Genomic DNA, 24,751 nt, shown 5'->3' with positions numbered 1-24,751 from the left:
CTGGGCAAATCTGACATAGCTGTGCTTAACGCAACTTACCTATAACCGGCTCCAAATATTCACAGAGCCTTTTGTAATTCCTCTTCAGGTAATCCAGGAAGCGGGCGTAGTGATCTTGAGGCAGTACATCGACGCTCTGGTAGCGGCACTTGATGCGGAGCGCGGGACGTAGGGGGGCGGGGTTGCGGCCTCCGGGGGACTGCGGCTTGTCGCCCTCACTCAGCGGGTACCACCGCTCGTTGAGGTATCGCGATGATACGTCGTCGACAGGGATACGTACTGTGCCTGAAATAGAGAGAAATATTATTAAACATGTTTGCGACGACGTTTTCTTTCACTGAAACTATGCCTACATGAGTCACATTGCTATACCAATTTTAGTGGCACAAGTAGGATACAATCCTGGGACGTTTTGATTGCAGCGGGTGTCTTATTGTTTGGACCATCACTGCTTTACCAAAATCGCGGAGGAAGTTTTAATTCTAGGATTTATTCAGATAGGTGATAAAATATGTTTTCACTTGATACACTTGATGGTGTGTTGTTACACTTGATGGTGTTTCTATTAAACTTTTCTAGTTCGATACCGCTAGTAGTAATATATCCCACAAGGGAGTGGCGGGTCCAAATTCAATGGCTTCTGTAGCACCAGCACGGGTCCTGAATGGCTATGATAACATTTGTGCTAGGGTCGCCTGTCATTTACTTACCGACAAGGGCGTGTTTGTCCCTCTTGCGCGCGCGCCGCTCCGGTTCCCTGTACACGTTAACGTGAATGGCGCGCACGGCCGGCAACGCGCCGAACTCGTAAACCTCGCCCCAGAAACACAGGTCCGTCTTCAGCTTTGATGATGATCTAGATAAAAAAATTATGTTAGTAAATAAAATTAATCTGGTACCGAAAGAAAAAAATAAGATTAGGATATCAGGTTGTAAATGCGACTATGAACTGTGAAACTAAAAACAAATATAACCCAATATCTATATGTTTATCTTGGAAGAGGTAAAGCAGTGATACAGTATTTATGGTAAAAAAACAGCAATATTTAAGTGTTTAATCTTATGGCACGATTTCTTAGTTGCTTTTCCGTAGACAAAGATTAAACTAATTTCGTGCAAATAAGTATTTCTGAATATTACAGGAAACCTCTTAGTTTTCCTTATAGATATTACCCTGAACAAAACAACAAGTTTCACTGAATAACAGGTGATATAAATATTAATGGTAGCAAAAGGCTGTAAATAGAAGAGGGCATCGACGAAAATAAATCTTTGTAATTGGCAATAATAATATATTAAAACTTTATTAACAACTTCAGTCTGACCTGCGTCAGTTACAGCAGTTGCCAGTTATAGGGGACTCATTTTAAATCGATGTAAATAGATGAGAGCCACAATCTTCTTGGAAAACCTACCTGGCATAAAGCGTGTCGTCAAGTAAGATTTCGCAATAGTATCTTTTCTTGGGCGGGATGTCTTTCGCCTCCAACAACCACAATTTGACAGTTCGCTCGCATCGTCGCGTTCGGATCTCGTCGGGTCGCGCCGCTTGCCGTAAGCTGTTACAATACACACATTTATTGAAAAAAGAAAATATAAATATAATAAAATATGAAAGTTAGGGATATCGCGACTGCATTCGCTAGGTATGTACGTGTCCAGTCCATGTCCAAGGCAAATTTTATGTTTCCATTTTCTTTTTTCGCATATTAGCAGTAATGAAAGGGCCTCATTCACCAGTGGCACCTACTAGCGGGCCAAGGAACAAAGCATAATGCTGGCATCGGCACATAGGTATAGTAGTAAAACAAACTACTCGTTGCCATGGTAAGTGTAATTTTTCACGCTTTGAAAAACTTTGTCAAATAATACAGTATAGCTGTGTTTACCTAGGACTGTGCCTAGGACATGGAATTAGTAGGTACTCCGAAGTACTTAATAAATCCATGACCTAGGATTACACTGACAATTTCGTACTCCCATGATAGTGATACGATAGAGAATCATCGTGTCACTACTTAAATGAATAGAAAGTGTGGGTACTTATTGCCTCCTGAAATATTCACGATTTATGTACCCTACATATATGAAAAACGTCAGTAAAAAGCGTAATTGAGCTCTGTATATGTGATTCGTTACGGCCTGTATGTGGTATTACTTGTCAGCAATAAATCATTTTAAAGCGTTTCTATATGCGTACATATCAAATAAGGGAATAATGTTGTTTCGTTCCTAAATGTTTTCTAAAGCAATCTATCGTGTTGAATACGTATAATGTGAAAGGTATGTTTGGATGCAGGTTTATTTTGAACACGATGAAATCATCCAAGAATCTTCTCCTTCTTGACCTTTTTCCTACTCAGGTAAGGAGACATATGTTAACTCCTTCCTTTCGGCAAATGAAAGAGCTAAATGCTCTTTCATTTGCCGTTTCAATTAAAACGTCCTTCCTATTTATCCTCTATTTTATGTACCTAAGCCATCCAACTCTTCTTTGGTTTTCCTCTATTCCTGATAATGTTGACTTCCTTTTGAGCATTCTAAAAATTATTATCCAAGAATATAGGTACTAAAACATAAATAGATGCAGAATATGCTGCGGTTGGAACATGAAATTTTTTGCTTCAGTTTTAATTATTCATTGGGGCTTGCAGACAATCTCTTTAAGCTTCCTGATAGAAATTTTATTTAGCAAATAAATTAAGAATACTATGATAGATTGATGACCTACCTGTATATCCAGCGGTCGCGCTCCTTCCGTGAAGCGCACGCGAAGTATCGAGGTGGGCGATTCTCAGCGCTCAGCGCAAAACAGTGTGCTCTACCTAACACTGAGGAATGCAGAGCTCGGATCTCCACCTGAAAATCAATGACATTTGCTTTTAAAACAATAAAAATCTTGTGTTCTTGTTCAATGGTTTTATTTGATCAATAGTTACACTATGATCTAGCAGATTTACAATGAGATTAATTTCTTTGGAGATTTATAATTCACACAAACGTGGTAACATGCTTGAATACATATTAGTTAGATACATACATACATTCTAGGCAAATAAGTTTGGATCTTTTATCTTCATCTAGTCATTTTATATTAATAGAATATGGGCATACAACTCATTGTCATTTTATATTAATAGAATATGGGGAGACTTCAATTGGATCCTGATCTGGTCTAGAATTTAATCCAACTTTTAGAAAATACGAGTACAAGCCATTTAACAAACATTACTTAACTTTTTTAAGTTGAATTCTAGAGAAACATGAAATCTCGAAGATCGTATTATAACCCATAATATACAATATATTATTATCAATTAAGTGTTATATTATAATTTAATGATAACTCAAATGAATACCCCTTTTCAATTGAAATTTGTACTTACTTGGTTGGGGGGTCCCAAATCCATGGTGGAGACGGCAGGCGAGTGAGCTGATAAAAGGCTTTCGTGAGATCTGTAACAATATTCATATTTATAAGTAAATTATACTTAATTCGAAATATCTTTATCCTTACATATTACAAAACAAAGACCTCTGCCGCGTCTGTCTGACTGTTCACGATAAACTTAAAAACTACTACACGGATTTGGAATGCGGTTTTCACCAATAGATAGTATGATTCTTGAGGAAGGTTTTGGTGTATCATTTATTATGTTTTACCCGAGCGAAGTCGGGACGGCAGGCTAGTATTGAATAAAAAACAATTATACAAGTAATAGATGTGCCAACAAGTTTCTAAATTAGCAAAAAGTATTAATTGTATGAACATCGTGCATTTAGCTTTTTTATATTAAATAAAATGCATTGCAAGTGTTAATATAGTTTACGAGAAAAAAACGCGTTTACTTCAATTATTAACGGCAGCTTGAACTAATTTACGCTTGGTGAAGCATGCACCAATTGGCTTGCTTGACGTATTATTGTAAATTGTACTTGAAAATGCATATACTGCAATTAACAGGTACTTATATTTTATTTGCTGTTAACTATTAGCATTTTCTAACGCATACTAAATAGCGAAATATTTGCGCATCTATATTTGCAAACCTATATAACATGTAAAAATAAAACAAATTAAAGCGTTAAATATTAACATATATTAACATTAAATAAATAACTACAACATTATAACGTAGTATATAGTTTAATAACTGAAATACCTCTTAGACGTAACAAGAGATAATATTAAAAGTATGTTTTCGGAAGTGTTCCTAATCCGTGGAACACTCTTCCGAAAGAATACTTTTATTATTATCTCTTGTCACGTCTAATAAGCTGCCAAAATTGCGAAAAATTTAAAATAAGTTGGAGTAGAACTATCAGGGATTCATAATATATTTTTGGCTATAACTTGAGAGATGCTTTGGTTATTGATGTTATTTTTTCATCTGTTTTCAAAATCCATCGAACCAACATTTTGTCAATTACACTTTAAATACATTTCTGCAACATACAGAACTGTAGTTATGATCACTTTTCGTTATATACTATTCCAAAGGGAAATCCCTTAAAATTGTTGACATTGTGGCATTTCATATAAGTATATAAATTTTATATATACCTACATATATATAACGTTAACATTGTCAGGGAAGTAATTAGAGGGCATTTAGTAAATAACGTACCAGACGGGGCGTGGTCTATCGTACGTATGACGTCGAGGCTGATAATATTGAGAGTACAGAAATGCGTCTAGTGACCAACAAATCACATAGGCAACAAATGTTTGGCTATGCCGTTTCTTCTTGGCCCCGAAAAGGGCAAACCCTAGAAGTGCTAGCTTGATATCATCAAGGAGTCACCCTTGATGACTTCAAGGGTGTCAATTGTCAAAAAAAAATTAGGTTATCGAAAACCGAGCAAAGTGAAAATGGCGTTAGGCAAAGATCCTGACAAATCTCACTTGCTTCCACCTTACTCATTATCATATATCAAAAGATTTATATAATCGTTTAATAAAAATAATAATAATCTAACTTTACTTCTGTATGCTTCATGTTTACACGACACTCCTATAAAGTGCATAACGCGATGCGGTCACGACATGTCGCTAAAACATGGACTTGTTGCTTTCCATTGTGTATACTTTGTTGGGACTTTATGGAAACTATTACAGCTGTATGTATATACAACAAATATATTATGTTTAAATTTACTCACTTTAATACTAAACTACAAAATTTAACTTAGTGTATATTAATATAAAATATATACAAAAAAGCTAATCAAAACACATGATGAATTAACAATGACCTTAGTACCTACTTGTTTGTCAAGTCCTTATTTGTAAATGTTATTGACACTTATTTCTTACAACCTGGATTCCAACTGACGGGTATAGAAAGCGAGGTAGGCCTAGGACTAGATGGTCGGATGAGCTTAGGGAATTCGACAGACATTGGATGGAGAAGGCCAAAGAAAGGAACACGTAGAAAGAGAGAGGGGAGGCTTTTGCCCAGCAGTGGGACATGTTATAGCTGTTAAAAAAGAAATAGTATAATTTGGGAAATATTACACTCATATTTATTTTTTATTGAAATTTCTCAATTTTAATATGCGATGGATGAAGCTAAGGACCTTAGCTACGCATTTGGCTTCTAAACAACTATGTGTACGTATACACTGCTATATAAAACCAGACATAATAACCCTACAATGTACATATGTAAATTTACTGCTAATGAAAGGCCGTTAACTGTCAGTTGTTTAATTAACCGCTCCGCAGACTCATTGCATAATCACATCATGTGTTAGTTAAGGCTAAACATTTCTGAACAACATTATATTATCTTTTTACAAATTCCAAAAATTGTAACTTAAAAAGGTATGAAAAAAACTATGATGGCATGACACAGAAATATGCAAAATAGAAATAGCGACATGTAATTTTCTTCGCAGTGCGCAAGTATTCCACCTATAATTTGGCTTTGCGATGACGGCAGATAGCAATCACAAGTTAATATTATAGACCCTTGAAGTCTATAACTTTGATCGTTATATTGTGTACGTACAAAGACATTTGAGACAGTTGCTTCTATTTACGTATGAAATGGCCTTTTAATACTGTAATTTTAGTTTTTCTACATCTATAAGAAAAATACCACAGCTTTTTTCCATACTTAAATTTAAATTCATTTTCATTACATCTGACACAAATAATTTTGTCATCATAAATATTGATTGAGAACGTCACAATTATATGTTTCAGTACAATTCCAGGGTCAGCCAATCATCATCAAACTCCGGCGACAAGGTGGTGATATAATAAGACAATTTGCTATGTCTTTACCGAGTATATTGTTAACTAGAATTCTCATACAGTTTTATTATTAAATGGTTTTATTCCATTAAGGTTTTATTTTCTAACATTCGACCTGCTTTTATCAGTAATTTCAACAGGAAAATAATATATTGAAATTTATATAAATGATTGTGAATGCAAATCCAATGTTGAAAAGAGAGAGAAAGAGTTGTATAAATGATTGTGAATGGAAATCCGATGTCGAAAAGTGAGAGAGAGAGAGTTGTAATATTTATGTACATAAAACTCATCCCGTTTAAATGAGTTTCATTCGACATTTCTTCTGAGCAGTAGTCGTCTGAAACGTTTTCTTATTCCGAACATTCTCTTCTTGAGAGAAATAGAAGTGTTTTTCTAATAGTATGAATTTGACTAGAAAATTGTCTGTAAAGGCCTAATTTCTAAACAAATATTTTGACTCACCTTGAAGTTCGTAAAGCGTGTCCTGGTGGGTGCGTTGGAACCGCCGCCAGCGCGCGCTCCCTCTCCAGCTTTGTGGCAGACTTGGTCCTCTTGAGAGGGTTGCTTCGGAAGGACCTCTTTGAGAAGAAGAAAGAGGCGAGGCGGGAGGGGCTGTGCTGCGGCTGCGCTCCGGGCACCGGCGTGCTGGGGGCAGAGCCTCGGCGGCATGCTTTCTCGTATGAAGTGTCTGTAAAGAAGGAAACATGATGTTAATACACGCTAAATTTAAGGTTATTGTCAAGAGAATAGCTTACCATAATGATTTTGAACGTAAATGAACACCTTTTAGTTGCCATCCATACTTTGGCAATGCGAGACTATAAATCTTGATCATTTCTAAATTATAACTCATCCAGCTTCTGAGATTAAACCTGCTAAGTATGATCTTCCTGAGACTGGTAGTTAAATGGTTTAAATATAACAAAAAAATACTTGTTTTGTTAGTTCCATTGAAAATCACGTGTAATGAAGACTGCACCGTTATAGACTTCAATTGACATTGATTCACGAACACGCACGCATAGCCTTGTTACGAAATTGCTGTGATTGTCCAGCTGATGTTTATAATCGATAGACTATTGAAACTGTCACGTTTGTGCTTATTTATTTATTACCAAATTACAGAACACGAGATGTGTTCCGAAATTTTATCATAGTGTATCAGGTAATATTAAGCTCCCGTATGACTTTGTTGCTTGCGAACCTTTGACTAATAATTTACCTAATCAGATCGTGGATCAACACCGTAGATCTATAAGGTAAAAATATTGTGAATTTGCCTTAAAGGGATACAGTCACACAAACATGACAGTCCGTTATAAACAGATAACATGGATATTCTAATAAACAGCAGACGTATGTGTGGCGTGGTTTCCGGCGGAAGTTGCGCGCACGTCGCCCGTGACCGCTGCTGCGAGCAATGACGAAAGTACAAGTACTGCATGTGTGCCCTTTTCTACTTACATATAATTTGAAGGTTGAACCCTGTAGTTCAATCTTATTTGCCAAATTAATTAGCAGAGTGGTGTGAATTTTAAGTTAAAATGCACTTAAACTTTTTTCAAGCTTGAAGTCTAGCTGAGACCATGATGAATGCAACTTCTGTAGAAATATTGGACACAACGAATATAAATATTCGTGTAAAGTCCCATTAATATGAGCTTTTATCATTCTTACAAAAAATATCTCTAATCCCACAGATAGTTCCAGAGACAGGTAATAATTCCTTGAGTATTGCATATTTTCTGTGTGAATATACCTGTGTATAATATAAATAAAGAATATTTAAAACGTGTTTTGTTGAAACAATCGATAAACTATAAACGGCAAAGTTACAATCCATAATGATCATGGGGTAGAAAACATGGCGGTGTCAACGAACGACTGACATAATCGTGTGAACAGTCACTTGCGGCCCATCCCCGTTATTGCTCAAGTTTGTTTGTTCCGTATTCATCCTGTAGCATATCAACCTACTCATTATTTTCCCTTACTGAGTAGAGTAACAATTATCTTCATTTTTTAATTTATTAATATGTTTATGTACACATAAAACCGCAGGCCAACAGAGCGTTTGTATATTTATCATCAAATCGCAAAGAAGACGAAGAATATCACAGGAAACCGTACAATAAAAACAAGTGCAAGGATTCTACTTTCTCAATTTCTTTTTTCAACCCATGCCTATTTTTGATATGCATTGGTACTTTTATTTGGTAATTGGGTTGAAATGAGAAAACATATTAAACTAGTTTGGGATGAGCAAGGAAATGAAATGAAAAAACGACACAACCCCTCAGTTTTGTTATGAAGTTTGTTGTTCTTATGTAACCACAAACCAGTTATCTTTATAACCCGTACGAAATTGATTTACATTGTGACGACGAGCATAACACTTCGTGCAATGTTTTGAAAGAAAAACATTTCGTTCTTTATTGAGAGAATAGATTTACTGTACAACAATATGAATTTTCGTTTATAGCTATACTTCATTAACATTTTGAGCCAGTTCAAAGTTTTGACTGAACTGTTATCGCAATTTGTGTTGTGATATGCAGTTTTATTGACCTTTTATTTATTTCTTATACATGGTTACTGGTATCTAACGTATAACCTTCCAAAGGACTGCAAAGCACATTGAGACTAACATCTTTTGTTCTACGACTTTGGTCTAAACGTAATAAATAAAATAAAAAAACTTTTTTAGTTTTAATGTTGTTTCTATAACATGTTAACTCTATGTTCGATCCCGCTACATAACTCTACTGTACTGTCTCGTGTTGCTTGGCCATTACATAGAGTTAAGATGTGTATGAATAGAATCGCAAATTAGATTGTACTTTTTTTATGAAAAAAAAAACTACGAATTACGAAAAGTCGTAGAATAGGTAAAAGTTGCTTTTTTTGATGTACCCAAGTAGTAAGAGGTTTTGCGTTTCATACCAGTAACCCTGTATAATTATGTTAAAAGTCATTTACAGCAGTAATTATCAATGAGGCAGTGCAATTATTCAATGAGGAGTGTAAATTGTAAGTTTAACTTTCCATGATTTGCAAATTGTTACTACAAAGAATGATAAGCCAGACCGGAGATCATACAAGTTCTTGATCAGCAAATATTAGAAAGACGGACCGTTATTACGTTAGCATCCATGAACCTTGCCTTTTCTATAGATCAGATGAACAAGATACATGCCACTATTGATCGAATCGGATTGTATAACAATAATCCCAATTATTTCAATATAACTATATAAATCCATATTTTATGTTTACATACAAGGCTCGTGAAAATTATAAAAACATAATACAGAGTTCTAAAAAATGTATAAAGCTAAAAAAATACTTGTAGCTGATTGTTTTTAAAAAATGAGTCGGTACAATGCGATATTAGCGGCGCAATCGTTGTGTTGTATTGTAGTGATAGCGGACGATAAGACGCCCACCAGGGAGCACTGCGATAAAGATTGTGCTCAATATTACCTCTGCATGTATTGTTTGGAAAATGTCGCGGACTTATATAACAAATGCCTGAGAGAAATAATACTAAGTAATACAAGAAAAATGATAAGGAAATATGCCGTATGATTTCTGTGCTAGATGATAAGCAACTCTATATTAATATCACACATAGTAGTACACACAATGTATTCCAAACGTTTGCATGTATTGTACATTAAATTTTGTACCACGATGCAGACAGAATATTAAAATCACAAGCACTAAATAACGGTCATTATTTTCGAAGGCAAACAACTATTCAATTCATTCAATCATACATATTGTTCCAAAGAATTTGAAGGTTCCTAAATTCAAAACAATATGTATGAAACTTCAAGCTTATTTTATTGTCAGACGTGCCTTCTCTTAATAGAGGACTATTTCCTTAACCATTGCCGATTTGGGGACAAATAATTTATTTATGGCCGTATCTGTTACAAAAAAGAACAAAACATTAAAAATTTACTATTATTTCATTTGACAGTGTCTGTTATTGTTCCTCTACCCACCTTGCTTACAGCACGTGTTTTAACAATATATGTTACATTGCCAGAGAAATATTGTATGTAACACGCGTATATTGCAAAAGTTTTCACAATAACCTTCTATTGTGCGAGATCAAATGTTAAGCAAATGACTTCCAGTTTTCATAATAGCTACGACAAGAGATGACAATCCGTTCTTAGAGACACACTTAACTTTGGTTCCTGCCCATATAATTAGTAGGCATTGTCTAGCGATATGAATAGCAGGACACAGTAGTTTGTAACGGCAAGTCATTCATGTTAAAGTCACGGGATGTTTGTGATATAATGATATATAGCATATATGCCCAGTAATTTTTAGTATGTAATATGTATTTTTTAAACAACTTCATCTCAAGATAATATTTCAAGGAAGTGCTTACATTTTATTTATACAAAATGGACTTGAAGTCAGTTTATTTTCGTTCATTATAATGACAATCGGCATTGAACTACTGAATAAGCATACTCTTGATTTTATAATTATATTTCCAATTACCGATTGTCTAGCACAATCGGTAATTGGAAATTGCAGAAATATAATACAGCCTAATACAAAGATCGATATCTAAAATCATGGCAAAATTTCATAAGACCCGCTTTGCGCAACAAATCTTTTATAAATTCATCACTAAAACGCTTTCACGAGTATAGGGAAAGACTGCGCGAGCAATACCCAAGTTTAACTTGATGTCCATCCTAAAATCATTGTTTCATCCTGGACATTTTTACAGTAAATAAGATAAGTTTTTAATTATTTTCCTTACCAGAATGCACAGCGACATCATCGTCAACATCCAGGTATCCACGTCGAATACTCAGAGGACTGTTCGCCATCTGAGCTTCATGTTTCTTGATCAGAGCTCCTATCACTTCATTCTCACCACCATGGTCGTCTACGAACTTGTCATAGTCATCGGTTAGATCCGTAACAACAGCAGTCTGATCGTCTAATCCCTCTTCTATATGTCTTGTTGTTATACTTCTTAGCAATGAATTACTTCTCGATAATTTTGTACTTCTAGAACGACGGATAAAATTCAGCCCTGAAATCTTTCCTGGACTTTTATTTGGACTCTCAGGTGTAACTGTGATTCTTGGTGTTCTGAAAATTGAGGTAGAGCTACTGCTACCTCTTATTGGAGATGGCGTATTTAAATTTTGTGGCAATGTTTTTGACTTCTCTTTGCCAGGAGTAAGTAATTTAGGAGAATCTGGTATAAGACATAAATTAGAGTTTAATATAGGATTCCTTGCTGCTGCTTTGATGCCGATATTCGACGTGGAACTGTTTAGTTTACTAGATGAGATCGATCCACCCATGGGTGAATAAATTCTGTCATATCGTGGCTCACATGAGGTCGTACTTCGTAATCTGGGTTTCGTGTGCCTTAGGAGGCCGCTTTCAGCAACTAGCCTGGGACTTGTTAGTTCACGCTGGCCCACTCTCGTCAATGCCTCGTTCGAGCTCACGGTCGACGACAAAGGTCGACGAAATCTGCGTTCCGGACTTAGAACACTGATATCACTCTCACTTTCAGTGAATGACGAATCGCCTCGAGTTGGAATGTGGAGCCTCCCACTATCCAAAACGTTTCGTCTCTTTGGTTTTACGGGAGTGCTGTCTAAGTCTTGGCCGGTTATTAAAGCCTCTCTTTCTTCCGGTGTAAGAGGTAAATAATTGTCAAAACTCTCAAACAATGGCACGTAAAAGACGGATCGCCGGCGCGCCTGGTCGTCGCCGGAGGCCGAGACATTTGAAGACAGAGAGCTGGACATGGTGGCGGATGTACGCCGCATTATGACCACTCGGCCTCCTCAAACGTGTTTCGCTGCATCATCTCGGGTGTTCACTTCGCTTCGATACAATTCCAACTATTCTGAAGTTTCACTTCATTTTACTAATACTGTCAGTTATCACAACGAATACCACGATAAGTAAGGTATGATTAAGTAAGTTCCTAAAATTGCAATGAGGTTACGAATGTTGAAAGTTTTATCATCTAAATATATTAGTGGCAATGAAATAGTAAATTATGGTTATTATCTATAAAAATGTCATCACGATGAGAAGATTAAAATATATCGTACATACATTATTAAGATGTAATTAGCTTCGTATGCTACTTTTTAATTATTACAAGGACTGGGTAATCTATGAACCCAAACGTCTTAATTATAGATTTAAGTGAAACTGATTACTGCCTTTTTATTATTGTGTTAATTGAAGCGATAAATTAAGTATTGCCCAAGCACTGATTCCGTAATAGGATCATATTATCCTTGTTTCCGTATAAAAATCCTGAATCACGTTCATGACTTGAGAAGGTACCATTATTTTTGTCTACGAATAGTTATACAAAAATAGAGGAAATCGTTAACACTATTATGTATATACATTATATATATGTATATACATATATATGTATATGCATAACTTGTAATTCGCTTTTTGTTTACTTGTATTGTAGGGTTAGGTAATGAAACATTTTCAAGGCTAGACATGTAGTGCGGCACATTGCACGAATCACACACACACCTAGATTGATGCACTACACATGTGAGAAGACAAAATGCCATAATATCCTCAATATATTGATTAAAAACCACCATACGTATATGGAACGGTCTGTTATCAACGCCGATTAGATACAGCCATATCAATGGAGAGTACCGATACATGAATGACTTTGAATGACATGTTTTGATCCTAATATCAATCGGCAGAAAAGTCTGGTAAAGCGATTTAACTTATATTTTCTATTAAATCATACATACAGTTGCGAGTGTTATGTCCTTCTTACAATGAAATTACCAATTAATTATGAAGAAACCAGTTTTAATAATACTCGTAATTCAATTTAAGACTGGAAATTACATAGACTAACAAATTCGAAATATTTTTTTACAAAGATAATATTTTTGACATCAGCTCTTATCTGTTGTCAGAGAGATCTTATTACCTTCAATGTGTGACAAAAATATAATGTCTGTGCAGTAAACCATTGCACACGTTTGGAGCCGTTCCTGGGTGCACCATAAGGTCATGCTTATTATAATAATTCAGTGTCATTCAAACTAAACATTTGTACAAAATTTCAGCTCAATCTTTGCAAGATTCCACCCGAATAGATAATGGTGTAAAAAATGTCATGTATTAGATATGAGTGGAACGACATGGAGAGACACATCAAACGCCATATGTTTGCGTTTAACAAGGAGTGGTGGGTATCGTGCGAATATTTTTAGAGACTCCCTAGGTTAGGCGAGTGTACGCAATTAGCCAGCAACCGGCGAATCAGTTAATTTAATTAACATACGCGTGTGTTTCGTCTTTCTCTGTGTGCAAGCAAACTAGGATAGACAAGGACGAAGCTATTATTGGGGACGCGGTTTGTATATGGCATCAACATGAACAGTTAAATGTATTACAAAGTGTTATTTACATGCCAAATATAACTTAAAATATTATTTGCATTCAAAAAAGCTCATATTAAAGACTGTGTACTTCTCAGCACTTTATTTCTTATACTATTACATTTATTGAGATAAACACACGCATTTAATTTATATGAATCACCTGCGAAACTAAACCGGTAAATCTTACTCTTTTATTAGTTGTACCAAATAAGATATCTTGTATTATCCAGATATCATGTAGAAACAGAATACGTAGCACGCCAAACTTCACAAAACACAAATAAAATTGCCGGATGCAGGGACGTAAAAAAGAAGCGAACTCAGAGCAAATGTGATCTTAAATTGCTATCGAGCGCTCAACAAACTAACGCTTGCGGAACGAATGTGATTAACACAACATTCGCGATAACTCTACACAGATACCGTCAGGCTCCATGGACGCCTCTCATTCCAGACAAAATTAGATTCCAACCCTAAGTAAACTGCCTACTTGCGAATAAACTGTATTTAGAGACAGATTTCATAAATTTACATATGTAGTTATTTCAGCGGGATGTGCTAAATAAGTATTTACGATGTGAGGATTCATAACTATTGTGATAAACTAATTTAGAAGATGTGAGCGGAAACGCAGAGAATGGAAAATGTCAGTGAAGTCAGGTTTCGAAATAAAAATAAAATGTGAAGAATGGAAACGTCAGCCTGCAAGCTGCCAGCCGGTGGCGGCGTGAGCGTGACTAACGCGAGCACAATCGAGATTCAAGCACAACTCAAGGCAGCGTCGGCGCAACTGGCTGACTGACAATCTATGGGTCTTTAAACTCAATAAAATAGTCCGTTTTGTGGAAACACCTAGGTACCGTGGATCTAGAGAGGCTTTGAAAGACACATATTGTGTCATTCAAAGCCTTACTAAGACTAACGCGTTTTTATTCGTGGTTTAAATAACTTATTTTAAAAATTGTTTCTCAGCAATAGTATTATTACAAACATTATAAGATATAATAACCATTATAACCGTTTAAAACGCGGTCATCAGTAAATGTTGTTATTACTTAATACCTTATCTAAAACTTTCATAATTTCTGTCATTAGCGTTAAAACGTGTCAAACTAGATAAAGAGAACCTCGTTACACAAAACCAAACTTCTAATTTTCAAACTTGTTTGGAAATATACCACCACAGAAATCTGATTATTCTTACCACGGTATGCAATATCAACCGCATACGATATTTGTTTTACGAGATTTTATAATACCAATTATGTCATGGCCACTACTCTTAAAACAGTTATAAATTGATATCAACCTATCACTACACTAATCACTTCGGAATCTGAGCTCTATAGGGCGTATTCAAATACAGCGATAATTAATGAAGCAATACTTTTAATTTTTTTTAGAGCCTACGGTTATCAAAGTTATAATGTCTCTATTGATATAAAGTACGATATGTCATAAATATCTAGACCGCAAGTGTGTAAGACAGGCGAGGGCAAATAAAACAGCGCGATATGGTGCAGAGATATTTTTCTCACGGACTCCTCGCAAATTACCCAACGAGGAATTATCTGCGTAATTTGCTCGTCAGCTCGGGAATGGAATAATAAATTGGACACGTATTTTTCTTTCTCATTCGTGACAAATGTTTATAAAATAATAATTATACAGAAATCGTAAAGTGACATGTGGGTTTCGACGATCGTTTTTATGTTCGAGTGCTACGAAAACTGATTGTTTCAAAAATGCAATTCATCCGTCCCTGAATTTAATAAATAATTAATTAACCAAATTATATTTAAAAAGATATACTGATGATGTTGTTTAAATTCTATAAAAATATAAGAAAATAATAAAGTCTTGAATGTTAATACTAGAAGAACTTGATTGACTGCTACATTTCATTTTCGCATAAATTAATAGCGTAATAAAATCCTAATTTGATTAGCTTGTAATTGACCGAGGCAAAAAAAGAGCAAGGGTAAAAACTAAATCTAGAACTTATTACTTTTTGAATTTACTATGATATCAAAAACAAACCAACAACAAACTGATAACAAAGAGAGGCCGACATGAAAGAAATTTCGCAGTAATGGTCCGAATAATGGCCTCTTCACTTCAGCATATGCGTCATAATTATAATTAACTGACAAAGAGTAGTGCATGGCGCCAGACGTGATATGAAACTAAGCATAGTTGCGAAAGTTGTTGCGAGCTTTCGCAAGTCACTCCGACCGCAAGCTGCCAGAATGTGAGTACCGCGGGCAATGCAGTCAAAGTGATAACTATCATAATTGGTATAAAATTATGGTACTGTCTGCAAAAAATATAATAAAAAATTATACGCATTTTGTAATCGTAGAATACTGTCAATAATGTCAAAATTAAATAACATGACTCTATTATTGAACACATTTATACAATTGGACCAATATTTTAATTGTCAGTAAATGAGGTAGACTTTTAATTTTACGACAATTTTCAGAAGTGGGCTACAACATAGAAATTAATACCAATACAAGCCGATCCTGAATGACTAACTCCTGGTAATCGAGTGTGTCTAAAGATAATTGAACGGAATAACTAACAGAGGCCTGTAGATCCGCAGTAGCAGCTATAACACCGAACATTTTTAACGACTTTTATCCATGCGAGCTCTATTTACCTGTTCCATGGCTATTCTAATGAAATATCTGCGTCACTAGTTCAATTTCATAGGTGTTTACTGCGTAAAAATGTAGGAAGTTACTATTCATACAATTATTTTATAACTACAGATGTTTGCAGTCGAGGACAAACAACGACTACGTGCTATCTTAAATTGCTTTATAAGAAGAAAAGAAAGAAAAATCATATATGGAATAATCGTATAAAACATGAAAGAAAAACATGAAAAAATGAACTTGAGCAATGTAGTAACTTGACGTGTTGACGTTTAGTATTATTTGATTTAATTTCAAAATGTCCGCTTTGGCTTAAGGCGATTAAAGCTTGTACGGCGGATGTACGAGTAGTAAGACTTCCTCGAGCAGGCTCCGAGACTGATAATAAGACAGGTTTGCGAACCTAACCGGGAATACACAGCGAGCTTGTTATGTCTACCACGACTGCGGCTTGCCAAATAAGCTTGATGATTTACGTGACATGGTATCATAACATCCAACCAACATTCCGTCTGTCTGTCCAAACAGTATTCTGATTCTGTATTACTAATCTTCGTATTTTTTGTTCAACTCCCGCTGCATCTATAAACAATTTAATCTATCTTCCATCAAAGCTAACAACAGTAATCAGAAGGAAGCGTAAAGCTATCAATCAATACAACTCGATGAGAGGGCTCAAACTTGTCAATACGTCGGACCCAAATATTCACCGAGCCCGAGATGAAGCAATTACTTAACAAAGCCTGGTATCAAAGAAAATTTATAGTTCACGACACTTAATTAGAAGCCTCAGCCTGGGCATTATAAGGCTTTATTTTATCAAAAGCGTACAAACTTTCCTCCGAGAAAGTTATGGAAACTAAGCAAGTTATGTAAATCAAATTTGGTGCTCTGGAGGCTTGTTGCCAGTACGTATATGATCCGTTTAGTCACTACACCGCTCGCTGGTTCCTGGTTCTTTAAACTCTGTTCCAAAGAGATCCACAATTCGTAGGTATACCAAATTAGCAACTGTATAAACTATCAGATGAGAAAATAACACATGATGGTTCTCCCACCGATTCATTGCATTTGCACTCCTAATTCCGGATTTTATACTCAATTTATCGCCCCCTTTATTTCTAAGTACGATACCTCGTGTAAATTGCCCGTGATTCAGACCGACGCGGTGTGGTATTAAACTCGTTAGCAGCAAAACCAACATCGTATCCTTATTTTGAGTTATACCATTATGAAGCACTTTATCCAGAGCTACCGTTTTAACGAGGCTTGTTGTGCCCCATCTCTCTTTTTGATGGAATGTGGAAACATGTAATACGAGTATATTATCGATCTAGATATTGATATTCTCAAATAAATTATCATAGATAAGGAGAATGGGTAATACGTGTATAGAATGTATATATTTTTTCATTAAAATGAAAATATGTAAATACGAATAATAAAATGAAGGCGCGTTTGCTCTGCTGGAGGCGGAAGTGTTGATCATTAAGATGGCGCCCGCAGTCCAGTAACCGTCTAGGAACATGTAATGTCACTTTAGATGTATTGCCAATAAACTATAATTTTAATTACTCATGCTATATTTTGATGTTAGTACTGTCTTTAAAATTATGACTACATTTTACTGCCAATGTCATAAATTTTAGCACAATCTAACAATGAGAGATAGCTGTGAGCAATACATTTCAATATTATTCTATATACATAGGTTCAGGTTGCAATCATGATTCAAATCTATAACGAATTTAATATAAGTACGTAAGGAGATTACGACATGATTAAGATGAATAAATAACACACGATTTCTACATTCCGATTGATCGAAGCACAACAGCAAAGCATGAATCATTAACTTGCGTGGTCCCGTTAACCTGAGATGGTTCCGCGGCCTACGGATGATGAAGCTTGTTACCTAAGTTATATTTATAGCCACATGGACCAATTGTCTATTTCATTATTTATTTAACTTATTCAAACGCTGAAATCTATCTTTATAGACAAACCAATGCGATAGATTAAATCTTGAATTAATACATCTACCTCTACATATAGTTATGATCTCGTATAAAGTCCGATGCCGGTTACGTTGATGATGTCTATCTAGATCGCTAGATTTCATTTTCATGTATGTCATTAATTCGATAAAATTGAAAATGACGATAAATACACAACGATAAAAGTTAGGTATTTAAATAAGTACGTAATGCAAGTATGTAGCCCCATATGTGAAAGTACAACATAAGATGTGCACGTGTTGCGGTCAAATAACTGTTTGTTTGCTTTCGTTGGTTTTACGTTTGAGTTTTATTCATTTAGTTCATTTCACTCAACGCTAACCAATAAATTAGATTGCTTACACATAAACTTTACGTATAATTGATACCTATTCAAGGAAATGGGTATATTCGAAATTACTTCAGAAGACTTTATAAGGAAGTATATTTTTGTCTCTATATAAAAATACGGAATTTACAATGTTTTGGAAAATTCCCCAAAATTATACTTAATTGTGAAAACATCAATTTACAAAATACTGCAATCTTACAAAATGTATGATAAAGAAACGCAAATAACCAAAGAATGTGTCATCACGCCCCAGGGATATAGGGCAGCGAGGGTCAAGATAAAAGCTCTTAGTTACAGAAGCGCACGTCGCCAAACAACAAGAGCCTCCGAAATGAGGCCGGCCGCGGCTGCCGCGCGATTTGTATGGATAACATGACGGGCCCACGAACAGCCGGCGGTATCGAAGTTTTACTAACGTGATTTGCCATAAAAAGAAAATGCCCTTTCTTGTAAGCTGTAGCTAAAGTTCAAGAGTACGAGAATGCTGTATAATGCAAACTAAGCGCTGTGAACGTGAGGGCAACTGGCGTTGAGCAACAACGATTTTCTTCACTGTACGCAGTGAGACGACAAAGAGGTTCTTAAAGGTAAACATTTGCACCATTTACAAAAGATTTTACGAGAACAGGTCACACGCTGACGAGATTTTAGATTGTAAATCTCAGAACTAATGATAAGAGAAAAAATCCTAGTTTTATTTTGAGCATCCGGTTGAAACAGGAGAGCTTGATTTAGGACAGTGGTTAGATCCTGGCGAAACTAATTATTATTCTAGTTAAAGTACATAAAGGATCTTATCTCATTCAATAATCTTTTGTTGCGACTAGTTACTAAGAAACAATTAAAATTCCTTTTTCACAACGGGTTGTAAAATTTATGCGGTCATTTTCCAGGAGGTAGCCGAAAGGTATATTTTGATTTTTACTGTTTTACTGTTAACACAAGTTTTTATGACTTTACTACGATTTTATATTTTAGAAAGATATTTTCTGCAATCAGTATGTTAACAATGACTATCCAGTTCAAATAGTTTGAATCTTAACAATATTATAAATGCGAATGTTTTCGAAAACATATTTTATTTTATAATACAATCTTTATCTACACATCTACAAAGCCAATTTCCCTTTCATTCTGAAAAAATAATGTTGTCGTAGGTACTGGGAAAATACCTAGATAAGATTCAAATGTGGTAGTAATATACATAGTTATTAGTCATAATCGTGACCATTCTAGCGGACGCAGCGAGAACGTTCACCAAAACAAGGTCAGATCAGGACCAGATGTGATGGTCTTCAGGTGAATTATCATAACCACAATGAAAGGTCAATATCAACATTTTGTTGATTGTGTATAATGAAATCAGTCTGTTGTGATGTTTTGAAATAAAATTAAACTTTTGGAAAAAAAGCAAGTTATGGTTTACGTGGTATTTTACCACGACCTCATTTGGTGGTGTCATTCAAGAAATTATTAGAATTTAAAATCACAACATAAACCCATGTGTTCTAATGAAAAAACTGTTAAAGCAAACAAGTTTAACAAGTTCCAACAAATCGCTAATCAATACGAGGAATCGTTGCGAATCAACGTGGTTATGAATCAACACCCGAATTGAGTTTAAATTCGCATGTAGTGGCAACACTGTGTGACTCATGCGCTCATTACGAATATTTATTTACAAATTTAACTATGGTATCTATTATTAATAAAGTGAACCTAAAATGCCAACTATAGATAAGTGAAATTAATTAAAAATCAAACGTAAATACAGCTGTGATAATGGTATATATTTGGTTATAATAAAAATATCGACAGGATGAGATTACCACATAGCCTCTATAGTTATTGTCAATGAGATAACCCTATCTGCTAGCAATGTTTTTATATCTGTGACTAGCAAATATTATTTGGGATATATAATTATGTGTAATACAATGTAATAGTTAATGTCGATAATTAAGATTATCCTTGAAGTTTATTGCGCTGCGTCCAAGGGCTTCGCTCCCGTTGGAATTTCGGGATAAAAGTACCCTATGTGTTATTCCAGGTTATTTTTTACTCGTGTACCAAATTTCATAACAATCGGTCCAGAAGATAATGCGTGAAGAGGTAACAAACTTACTTTCGCATTTATAATATATCAAATGGATTTCCATACTTAAACTTATTTTATCCTTTAATGTAAACTATACATTTAAATAAATAATGAAGGACAATAAAATACTTCTCTTTATTGGAAGTTAAATTTGACATTGCTATCAAAACAACCCAACTAAGCAGGATTGGTAGGCCTGTTTAAGCTTCACTGTATTGTTTTTGCTAAGATATTACTATTGCCTATTTAAGTTTCATTAGACTCGAAGTAATCATAGCCAATGAAGCTTGACCTAAGACAAAGGGCACTTCACATGGTAGATACATTGCACTGAGATATGTTTGTGAACCGAGAATGAAAAGTTACTTGGAAACCTTGAATTTTTTAACATATGGAATTACTCCACAAAATAAAATACCGTTAATTTAATAATACATTATTAAACCTATTCAAGGCAGATATGGTGCGGCCATTTAAATTGTAAATTAAATATATTCTATGATAAGTTATATCGTTATATCTTTGGAAACAGTATTATGTCAATAACTGTACATATCGCGGAATTAAACGAAATTTACTGTTTGAAGCTTCGGGCAATTTTATATTATGGTATATGCTAAGGTAAGCACATAAAGCTCCACAGCTAAGACCTCGAGACTCAAGTCTAGCGAAGTAGTTAGTGATTATAGTAATTTATATGTACAATGTCGCTATAAAATGAAGATTATACATAATTACATACCACGAATTGTGTCTGCAAATTTTAGAACACACATAAGTACTATTTGGTCTGTGGTAGTATTTAACAGCCTCCTTACAATGTTCACTAAAAAGTTGAGGTTAAATCAAAATAGGGAACGGAAACGCAAACAACGGATGATCCACGCGGCTGTCGCTCATTTCTGAATATCCTTATAAACTTAAGGGCTAGTAAGAAAGGCGAATTCAAATCACCTGCTTAGTATGTAAAGAGACACCTGCGAGCAACAGATGGCTGACAAAAAATAACGTCCCCTTTTCTTCGGGAATATACAACCGCTGGCGGTTGGCCTTGATTCTTATGCAGGTTGAGGAAATTTAACAATGTCAAAATAGAAAAAGTGTTGTTTGTTATTGTAGATACGAATCTTTGATGCACGAAGAGAGAAGTATTATAGGAAGCAATAAATAATAAATCTGATACGAATCTATGGACTGCTCCTAGAAGATAGTCTTACGGAATTATGTAAACGATATTGAGAAAAAAAAGATCGCAAGAACCGGCACCGGCGTAGTAGGTCCGGTTTTAGTGCGCCCGCGCCGCTGCCGCCAGCGACAAGTCTGGAATGTGACCCACACCGACCGATGGGACTCCGACGGTGACTCATGTGGACGTAACTTTATATTCTCAAATAAAACTCCAAGTCCCGTGTTTAGAAAGTCCATTATATAACCCGACGTGGGTGTTTAGATAAACTGAACAGGATCACACCTACGTGTATTTTTTACACGCTGCTGTCAATGTGATCATTTTATCTATCCTTTCCATCTTAATTAAATTTAAGTTCAAATATCACGAAACCTCGTCCTCACCTCCATCTAAAATAGTTATAATAAAATGTAATGTTATATCAACAATATTTGAAACATAATGTTTGTGTCAGAGTATCCAATTCTCAAAATTAAATCAAATTGTATTCTAATTCATCAAGTCACATACTTTTATTACAAAAAAGAACCTACAGTCAAATAACAATACTGTATGTCCAAAATGTGAATTGGGATCTAAAAGACGAAACAGTAACTAAAGCGGTTTTATCTCAATCCTTTGAAAGATCCCTCAAAGCGAAGCTGCGAACTCGCTAAGAAGATTAACGCCGAGGAATTTGCTGGAGATACGAATTTATCGAACGACCAATAGAGACTGTTGGTTTTGTATACAATGAGATCTGGATAAGTAAGATTTGCCTAAGTATGAATTCTCATTCAATAGAATAAATTTCAGTCTTAAACGTATGTAATCCAGATTGGTTTGTTGATCGTTGATGTCTTCACGATAGTGAACTTAGGGGAATTAAATAAATTATCATATTTGTTGATGTTTACCTACATCTGGAATTAACAAGCACTTAACAATCATCTACCAATGCCAGAGATTAAAACTGGTGTCACGTTTCGCCTACTTGTTTATGTGTCACGATCTAATAGACGTCTAAATATGCGCCAATATATCCCAAGGGATGACGCAATTCTCCTACGCATTCCAGGAGCGATCAGTTTACCCTCCTAGGAGGGGTGATATCGAGAATTCGTGTATTTACAGCACTACAGGCAGACATAAACGTAAACAGATATTAACAATCTGGGACCTATCTATTATCGACCTATCTACTCGTATCGCTTATGTAAGACACAGTCTTTTATTTTTTAAGTAACTTGAAAGAATCTTATTTATTTACGTAAAGGATGTTTTTATTTCTACCAATTTACGTTGTTAATAATTTAAACACAAATAATAAATTTGCTGAATTTGCATTCTCCGCACGTGTGGCATGAAAGTATCTCGGGAGAAATATGAGCCATTGTTTCCGTAACAATACGTAACAAATCGGTCGGGTTGCTTTTTGTGTAACAAGTCTTGTGGGCACGTGCAGCTTTAGGGGTGGACTGTGCATGTGCATGTGATCTTCAAGTTTCTAATATGACTCACTGAAGCGAGAGTGCCCCTTGCAGGAAATATATTCGTAAAAGGAAAACTATGACCCATTATTTATTCCAGTATTTATCTGGCCAGTTAAAATTGTAGTGTTGGAAGGAGTGTATACTGCAATATTACGCATTGATAAATCTTCATTATTTCTATGAGTTTATGTATCATTATAGTCTTTAATGATATCAATATTTATTTAAATATCATCTCTAGGCGCGTACTTTAACCAATAAATGTTAAATAGACTATTAGTATTTATATATTTGCTGAAGTGCGTAGGATGGACCCTATTTTAATATATTAAATCAAATATCTCACTAATATTTGATATTATGAAAAAAGAAATATGCCGACGTCAATAGTATGCATTTTCTAAAGTAAAATATTGTGTGCAATATGCAGAATTTATTAATTTGTCAACACTTTTATTAACTACATACACGTTAATGTATAATGTTACTGTATTTTAAATAGCCAATCACCGAAGTAAAGATAAAGCTATCAACATTCTTATATGCCTCATTACATTGCACACAGTAACTCGGTATAAGTTACAACTTTCTGCAACTCGTGCGTACCGAATTACGATCCGTGTATCTAACTCTACAAACCGCAGAAAATTCCATTAAGTTTATATTCAGATGTTTTCACTATGTTCACATTTTGTCACTATATCTCACTGCACTTTAGTTTCGCGGTCTTTGTACAGACGCGAGGCGCGCGGCCGACTTGGCAGTCGTAGTCGAGTAACTTTGTTGACAAGCTTCATGCTCCGGCGGCCATGTTGGCACCCTTCGGCGATCTCCGGAGCACTTCGGCTGTCTTCGGACCAGTATTCCACTAACTGAACTGGGCAAGTTGAGTAGGTACTAGCTCGCCAAGTTTTTACTGCAGCATTGGTAGAGTTCACGGTGGGTTATGTTATGGGCAGTGGACAGTAGTTGCAGCATTGCGTGTTTATTGAACACGCAATAATGCGAATTATGTTTTTGAAAATTAGCTTATTTATTTACCATCATTAGATTTCTGTGATACATTATTTTGATGATAAAACATAAAATGTATGTTTAATAAAATGTAGAGTTTTATGGGTTTATAGAAATGTTTGAAGTAGAACCATTTGAATAGTATGTACAAGAGCCTTAAGAGTAAGATGTTGAAAATGAATATGTAATTCATTTAACCTCAATATTTTTCGGAATAAACTTTAATTATTATTTATAGTTTAGTTACGAGTTTAAC

General features: G+C 35.2%; 1 protein-coding gene across 16 annotated transcripts in view; it reads right to left on the bottom strand.

Annotated features, from left to right (window-relative positions):
• Positions 1–24,751, bottom strand: part of raskol — a 118,850-nt gene that overhangs the window by 6,520 nt on the left and 87,579 nt on the right. For 13 of the 16 annotated variants that reach the window (XM_053745348.1, XM_053745349.1, XM_053745342.1 and 10 more), the window contains 6 exons: positions 6,728–6,953; positions 3,387–3,456; positions 2,732–2,859; positions 1,416–1,559; positions 711–856; positions 40–285 (listed from right to left, as the gene is read on the bottom strand). In XM_053745348.1, coding sequence (XP_053601323.1) covers positions 40–285; positions 711–856; positions 1,416–1,559; positions 2,732–2,859; positions 3,387–3,456; positions 6,728–6,953 — 960 coding nt within the window. Of the gene's footprint in view, positions 1–39; positions 286–710; positions 857–1,415; positions 1,560–2,731; positions 2,860–3,386; positions 3,457–6,727; positions 6,954–11,057; positions 12,252–24,087; positions 24,263–24,751 lie in introns of those variants that run through there. The other 3 variants (XM_053745345.1, XM_053745346.1, XM_053745347.1) reach the window with 3 other exon arrangements.

The sequence above is a fragment of the Plodia interpunctella genome, chromosome 5 (assembly GCF_027563975.2).
Source record: "Plodia interpunctella isolate USDA-ARS_2022_Savannah chromosome 5, ilPloInte3.2, whole genome shotgun sequence".
In the NCBI taxonomy this organism is placed as follows: Eukaryota; Metazoa; Arthropoda; class Insecta; order Lepidoptera; family Pyralidae; genus Plodia; species Plodia interpunctella.
Note: the sequence above shows the minus strand (reverse complement) of the source record. Positions and strands in the feature narration are given on the sequence as shown.